Source organism: Dermacentor andersoni, chromosome 4 (genome assembly GCF_023375885.2).
Source record: "Dermacentor andersoni chromosome 4, qqDerAnde1_hic_scaffold, whole genome shotgun sequence".
Classification (NCBI taxonomy): Eukaryota; Metazoa; Arthropoda; class Arachnida; order Ixodida; family Ixodidae; genus Dermacentor; species Dermacentor andersoni.
Window position 1 is genome coordinate 25,136,452 of NC_092817.1, and position 7,143 is coordinate 25,143,594.

General features: G+C 45.5%; 2 protein-coding genes across 2 annotated transcripts; one reads left to right on the forward strand and one right to left on the reverse strand.

Moving 5' to 3' along the window:
• Positions 1-1,650: 1,650 nt before the first annotated feature.
• On the forward strand, positions 1,651-3,840 carry LOC126535882 (uncharacterized). Its single transcript, XM_050182730.2, has 3 exons — positions 1,651-2,272; positions 2,998-3,160; positions 3,520-3,840. The coding sequence occupies exons 1-3, from the start codon at positions 2,028-2,030 to the stop codon at positions 3,823-3,825; spliced, it is 714 nt and encodes a 237-aa protein (XP_050038687.1). The 5' UTR covers positions 1,651-2,027; the 3' UTR covers positions 3,826-3,840.
• On the reverse strand, positions 3,176-5,915 carry LOC126535881 (uncharacterized). Its single transcript, XM_050182728.3, has 2 exons — positions 4,867-5,915; positions 3,176-4,448 (listed from the first exon to the last, which is right to left on the reverse strand). The coding sequence occupies exons 1-2, from the start codon at positions 5,541-5,543 to the stop codon at positions 3,869-3,871; spliced, it is 1,257 nt and encodes a 418-aa protein (XP_050038685.1). The 5' UTR covers positions 5,544-5,915; the 3' UTR covers positions 3,176-3,868.
• Positions 5,916-7,143: the final 1,228 nt, after the last annotated feature.

The following is a 7,143-nucleotide window of genomic DNA, read 5'->3' on the forward strand; positions in this document are numbered from 1 at the left end:
TCTGGGTGGTCGCAGATGGGGGGGGGGGGGGGGGGGGGGGGGGGAGTTCTCGTTTACGACGACGTGGGCCCAGTTTGTCCTCAAGATCATTTTTCTTTCCTTGCTTTCTTTGCGCTGCCAGGTGATAAGAGACGCCGTCATGCTGTCACGCCTCACCATTTCAATTACGCGTCTGACAGATTAACCCTTCGGGGAGAGCGCTTCTCCTTTTCGAAATTGCGGAAGAAAGTGCGAAGAGATAAGCGAAGCTTGCTTCGGCTGCGAACTTTTTACCGTCGTGTCAGTACCGTTATCACCAAAGCTCACGGCGATTTACTCCCTATCTCTGCGAGATACGGCAATTGAAGTATTTGATTGCTGAATGAAATATCGTTATCTGTGGAGACGATGCTTGCAAAACGTTATACATTCTTCCAGAGATCAATCATCAAAAATAATTTAATTTGGTGCTTTTGAATAACGAGCTCGATCATTTAACGTAAAAGCCACTTAGCGTTCCTTAATGGAATAAATTATTATTTCTCATAACCTTAAATGGATAATAAGTTCTTGATGAAAACTTTATTATATTTCTGGCTCCAGCTTAGTTTCGCTTTAAAAAATCCGGAACTGTCAGCAGAAGCTTTTTAAGTCCCTTGTCTACAGCACTAAGAATTATAGACAATCAGCCTGCTATTTGTATTGATGACGTTTTGCCTAGCGGTGCAAATTATTAAGCATACGTATATTCAGATGCAGATTTATGTAGATTAAAAAGCTAGCTTCAATTTTAGAGGATTTCGGTGGATATCGTTCTGGTTACCAGGTGGGTCTAGATGTTCCGTGCTTATGATAAAATAGCGCGGAATACACCAGGAGTTCTATCTATATATAAACATCTATATAAACACACGTCTTCGTCCGTGAGTTTTTCGCGCTTCTTTGATATGAAACATTGATCCATACAAATAAGTCTAGCTTTCAGTATTGCTAATTTGATGCTTTTCAAATACTTAGGTGTTTGATCAGCCATTGCGCTGATAATGGCATGTATTGTACGTTATGGAAGTATAACTAGTAGGCCTACTTATTATTAATTTCACATTGTCAAAGCTCAAGAAGTGTTAATTTATCAGCAGGAAATGTGCCTTCTAATAGAGAAACACCATGGGACATGCCATTACCTCACTCAAAAGCATGGGACCGCCATGGTTGTTCGAGGCTTCAGCATTGCGTTACTAACCACGACGTCGCGGGACCAAATCCCGACCGCGGTGGCAGCATTCATATGGGGACGAAATGCACAAATGCCCATTTTCTATGCGGTGGGCGCGCGTTAAAGAACCCCCTGCGGTGAAAATTAATCCGGAGTCCCCCACTACTGCGTGCTTCCTTTTAAAGTCTTGACTTTGGCATGTCAAACTCTAGAATTTTTTTATGGCAGTTGGTGCACGACGCTGGCTTGATCGACAGGTTATGAGCGTATCGTTTCTTTTGTATTTATTTGTCTCTTTTATGATCCCCACCAATGACACTCACCTCTGCTGAGGCCACTTCGCCATCCTTGTAATTAGTGTTCATTTTCTCTCTGTGTGGACCCACGAAGGTGGAGAACGACAACAGCTTCTGCGGTGCTTCTCTAATTTTTGGTGACTGTTAAACCCTTTAATACCCCTGTCACACGAGCACTTTAAAGGCATTTGAAGAAAAAGACATCTCACACAAAGGAGTTGCATCCGCAGACACACGCCAAAGTTTAATCTCTTTTTCAGAAGCGGTCTTTTCCGAAACCGGAGATCACCGATCTCTTTTACGGCTGGAAAGGCGTAGCCTCCAACGCAGTGGGCACCAGTAATTATCATGCAATAAAGAAACGAAGCAAAAGTGCATTTTTATTTCAAGTGTACACATCACAAAAAAGGGTTTTGTCTTTCGTTGAACCTTAAGTAGGCGCAGTTTTGCACTTTTTGCACGGCACTCTCGTAAGCAGTTCGAAAATATCACGTGACGCTAACAGACGATGCAAATTCGCGCCATTTTCTGCGACCATGGCTACGGCGAGCGGTACCGACGAACAGCCTCCGGCACGCCAAAGAAAACCGCGGGTACAGTGGTCGGAGAGAGACACCTGGGCGTTAATCAAGTTATGGGAAGACAACCTGCCCTCGCTGCGTGCGCAGAAGCACAACGGAGGCGTTTACGATGGCATTGCACAAGCATTGACGAGCATGGGTGTACCTCGCACAAAGGCGCAAGTGCACAGCAAGATAGAGAACCTGGGACAGACCTACAGGTAAGACAAAGCACAGCAGTAAGCTGTGAGCGCTAAATTTACCTTGAAGCGGCTTCAGGCTGTGGTCGCAAGCTGCAAGCTCTCGTTTGTGGTGTCGCGACCTCAGCATCGAACGTTGTTTCCGTAGTAGGCAGCGACGGAACCCTAATCTAGCGGACGGAGCCGTAGTAACGAAGGTTTTAAGGCAGAGACCCTTCATTTCAGCTAGCGTCGAATTTTGCAGGGCTGAACTGCGCCCTGCACACACGAAAGTCGACGACGCGCTAAAGGCTGTTTCTGCAATTCCTTTACAGTGCGAGTCGGTCTGAGTAAACGCAAATTCGCCTTCACATGCGGCGAAGAATGACAACCCGCGCAGGTCGTCAATAGCATGATTTCGTTCGTCACAAGATAACGGGAACCTTAACTTATGGACAGGCGCATTTCACATTATATTGTACGCCTTCTCACGGCAACATATAATACGAAGCAGGAAGTCGTCTGCATGTTTTCATTTCTGCAGATGTGACTACGGTTTGCATTTTTCTCGGACCATGCGCAAGCGTTGTTCTCAGACAAGAAAACATGAGAAACTTTAAATTTTTTCGAGTAAAAAGGGTTACCTTCGCTTCTCAGGCTTTCTGTACCATCAAGTCGCGTTTGTATCTATCGGCAAACGTTTTGCTCTGTGTATAGCTTTACATTTTGAGTATATAAAATTTTAGTTCTTTCGTTTTCTTATCCAGGAGCTGCCTGAAACACATGACAACAGGGTCATCACCGCCGAGCTGGCCATTCTTCTCCGAAGTCCATAGGTTTCTAGGATCCCTGCCTGTTCACGATACATCTTTAATGGAAGAGGCTGGGTGCAGCGAGAGCACAACAAGCAGCACTGCCTCCGTCGAAGAAGTAAGAAATGCATAGTGGAGACTATATATGCTTTATTACAGTCAACTAAATTTCAAGACATAATGTAGCATCAGCTGTGCTGCCAAGCCCATAATCTGCACAACCCTGCAGTGTAGCGGACTGCTCTTGTTAATACTGTGGTTCATTTCTGCTTGTGCTCACGCGCTGTTCATTTTGCAAGCTTGGCAGTGCGCTGTTTGGAGAATAAAAAAAATGCAGACTCTAAAATAAAAAAACGTGAATACATACACGCAAGGAGAGGCAGCTCTCTTGCAAGTAAAAACCCTGAACTAATTGTTTACCGCTTCACACATCAACTAATGTGGTCAATGTATTTCGGATCCCTTCTTCAAACGCAGCTGATCTTCGACATGCTTGATTCCGGCTCTGCTTCTTGTGAAGACGTCGCCGAAGATTGTTCACCTTCCGAGTCGCCAGTACAACAGGTTGAATCCAGGAACCTCGCAAGTGGCAGTTCCGAATGTGCCCGCAGGAAGAGAAGGCAACCGGCTGGCGACTTTCAAGAAAGGATGCTTGAGGAGCAGCGACGGCAGAGAGAGCAGTTTGCTGATGCGCACAAAATGGAAATGGATCTCCGTAAAGAGGGGCTCAAGTTGCAAGAGAAACTTGTAGATGCAATGTTGAAGTTTTTTAGTAAAAACTGACATGGTGTTCCACAATTGTTGCTGATTCTTGGGACTCTTGCGTTCAGTTCCTTCGCTTGTAATATTCCACAAGTGCTGTCCTGATGGCGGATGCATTTCCAATTTCAGCTTCTGTTCTGCGTGATGGCTGTGGAAATGTAGCATTGGACTGCTGCACCTCACTTAACCACTGTGGGTGGACACTGTCGTTGAAGTGCTCGCAAATGTTATTGAGCACGCAGCATGCTCGTATAGCCAAACGGGCATTGCCAACAGAACACTCCATTCTTTTCGCAATGAAACGGAACCGGGCCTTTAGCCTTCCGAATGCGTTTTCAACTATCCTCCTTGCTCCAGATAAATGACAGTTGAAATTCCTTTCAGCTTCACTGATGACAGTTCGGTGTCCAAATGGCTTCATGAGGTTTGGGGTTAGTGGAAATGCTTGATCGCATAATATTATCGGTGGGACTGCTGTGGTACCCACTGCGGCAACAGGTGCTTTGAAAAGGGGACTGTTGACAATCTTCGACAGCCGTGAAACACCAAACACATGTGCGTCGTGGCAGCGTCCTGGGGCACCGACATTGCAGTATCTGAATCGATACTTGTGGTCGACCAATGCTAGTAGGATAATACTGTGCCTGCAAGAAAAAACAAAGTGCAAAGTGAATAAAGGTTAGTGCAGCATGGCACTGCTGAGTTCACTGCCTTTAGTTACTGTGATGCGATTTTACAGTTTGCTTTTATTAATAGCTGTGAGTGCAGCTCGGATTACATTATTTCACATAATGCCACAACCGGTCGCTGTTAGCGTACTCTACATCGTATAGGAGTTGCAGTCCTGCGGAGAACTCTTTTCGTCGTCGCATTAAAATTGTCGCTGCTAAACACTGCAAGACTGCGAACCAAATTACGCGTTTTCTTAAGAGCTGCTGGTAAAATTGAATAACATTTTACTTAGCAATAAAATATGGGTCAGTCAGTTACTTTTTTTTACTACTATAAAAATGGGCCCAAACAGAACACTTACATGAAATAAGTTAAATCGTGGCCACTTACCAACCCTTGTAGTTGTAGTAGTCGGTGGCGTACTTCTTTGGAGGCGAAATAGGGAAATGGCAGCCATCAAGGGCACCGACAGCTTGAGGGAAATCGCACACGGCTTCGAACTCTTGGATGTGCCTAGGCATTTCCTCTTCAGTAATCATTCTGATCCAGTCACTTTCGAGCACAGAGACAACAGCTGCGCAAAACTCTCTGTAAATGACGTTGACGGATGAGCGCCCAACGCCGAAGAGGTTTGCCACAGTTCTATCTTCGGCAGAAGAGCACAATTTGTAGAGGCCAATGGCGACACGCTTTTCCGCAGTGATCGGGTCACGCATGTTGGTAACTTGTTTTTCGAGCACATGGCGCAGACTTTCCACGAGAAACCGGAACGTTGAGGGGTTCACTCGAAACGACTGCTTGAAGTTGTGGCCACCGAGGTGAGGCACAGTCTCCTCGAACCACTTTTCGTGGCGGATGAAAGCCCACGTCGATCGGTTGCAGACTCTCGTGGGAAGCGCCAAGGCATAAAATGTACACCCGTTGAGTAGCAACTGCCGCTTAATACGGTCTTTGACTGCCTTTGCGGCGTCTGCTTCGCTCTCTGCAGCAAGAATCCTTGCCAAAATGCATGCTATTTCGACTTTTTCCTTCGTGTCCGTGCAGTCCCCCATATTCTCGACCTCCATGTTGACTCCGATGTAAACAGTGGCCCAAGGTTGCTAGACGAACATGTAAAATTTGCTACTTCTGCGAAGACTCTTGAAGCTACCTTATTAAATCTTCTTTAATTTAACCTTTTCGAATAAACTGTATCTAAATTCACTAAAACAAGCATATTATAGTACGTTTCTAATTTCTATATTGAAATACGTTGGTTTATTCTAACTGGTTTTGTTTCAGAATCTAGCGCCATGCTTTCCATAGCGTGTTCGGAAGGAAACGATAAAAGGAGATCGCCCGCGCCGTGTGTCTGCAGCGCAACTCCTTTTAATTAGAGGTCTTTCAACTCGGTAAAGGACCGCTTAGGTAAAAGAGTTTTTGCGTGCTTGTGTGACAGAGGTATAACCAATGTACCGGTGAATACCATCTCGATGGGTCGTCAACAAATTCAAGACTTCACGCATCACGACATCTACAGGTTTCCAACTGGCTGCTCTTCACGCTGCTGTGGAATACATGGGAAGAGAACCGCCTAGCAGATGGGCAATACTTTGTGATTCAAAAGAAGTCCTCCAAAGCTTGCGAGGTTTACGACGTGGAAATGACGACCAGCTGGTGCCCCAATCAACGAAATTTGGCACTGCGTTTCCGAACGAGAACATGATGTAATATTTCACTGGCTGCCGGGACATTGTGCCATCGTTGGCAATCAGTAATGTGAAAAGTTGGGCGACTTGGTGATTAATCATCATACCGTGTTGGGGAAACAGCAAACTTACCGGGACAAGGGGGAGAGAGAAAAGAATAAACGACACTCTCCACGCTCACCTCACCGATGACGCTGCCCGTCGTGCCCAGGCTGGAGCACCGACACTTCTTATTTTGTCAAGAGTAAACGCTGCAAGCCAGCTTCGCAACCTATACTATCACGTCAAGATCTTCTTTACAGAAGTTTAACCGTCGATTATACAGCTTTGACCCATCCCTGACTGGAATCATCACTATTCTATCACTATCGGAATGGAGGACTCACCAATGTGCGCTAATTACAAGAGGGTAGAGACCATCAATCATCTTCCGTGCCACTGTTCTCGCTTCTATAATCAACGCTAGACTCAACGCAAAGGTCTTGGGAGCTTGACCTCACAGTTGATCTGCCCGGAAAGCCATTTGAGCACTTTTTTCAGTACTTGAAGGCGACAGACTTGATTGCCCGAATGTAAACATGCTGAACCTAGCTTAGCGTACGTGAAAGTGCGATCAAGACTCGTATTAATTCCCCCTCTCCCCCCCCGTGTAGGGTTAACCTCTCTGCCTTTCCTTCTTCTCTCTCTCTCTCCAATACCAACTAGAATTCCGATCATGTGAAGATACTCACATGTAGTGACATATATCAAAACATCATTTTGGAAACCCAAAAACCATGAAACATACCTTACCATTGCCAGATTGCGCTTCGTCGTCTGTCATTTTAAACTTTGCCAGCCTGTTTTCGTTTCTTTTTGAAGGATAACAAGCTTTCTGCCTTCGAGTCGATGATGAGCATTGAAGATGTCGTGAGAGTTTCGTGCACAGAGGGACAGTGGGCAATAAAACAACTCAGAATTCATTTTTAACAGAATAAAA

Coding starts and splice junctions, on each gene's coding strand:
- LOC126535882 (XM_050182730.2), top strand. CDS start 2,028: ATGGCTACGGCGAGCGGTACCGACGAACAGCCTCCGGCACGCCAAAGA. Junction 2,273..2,997: donor AACCTGGGACAGACCTACAG/GTAAGACAAAGC, acceptor TTTCTTATCCAG/GAGCTGCCTGAAACACATGA. Junction 3,161..3,519: donor GCACTGCCTCCGTCGAAGAA/GTAAGAAATGCA, acceptor CTTCAAACGCAG/CTGATCTTCGACATGCTTGA.
- LOC126535881 (XM_050182728.3), bottom strand. CDS start 5,543: ATGGAGGTCGAGAATATGGGGGACTGCACGGACACGAAGGAAAAAGTC. Junction 4,449..4,866: donor TACTACAACTACAAGGGTTG/GTAAGTGGCCAC, acceptor TTTTTCTTGCAG/GCACAGTATTATCCTACTAG.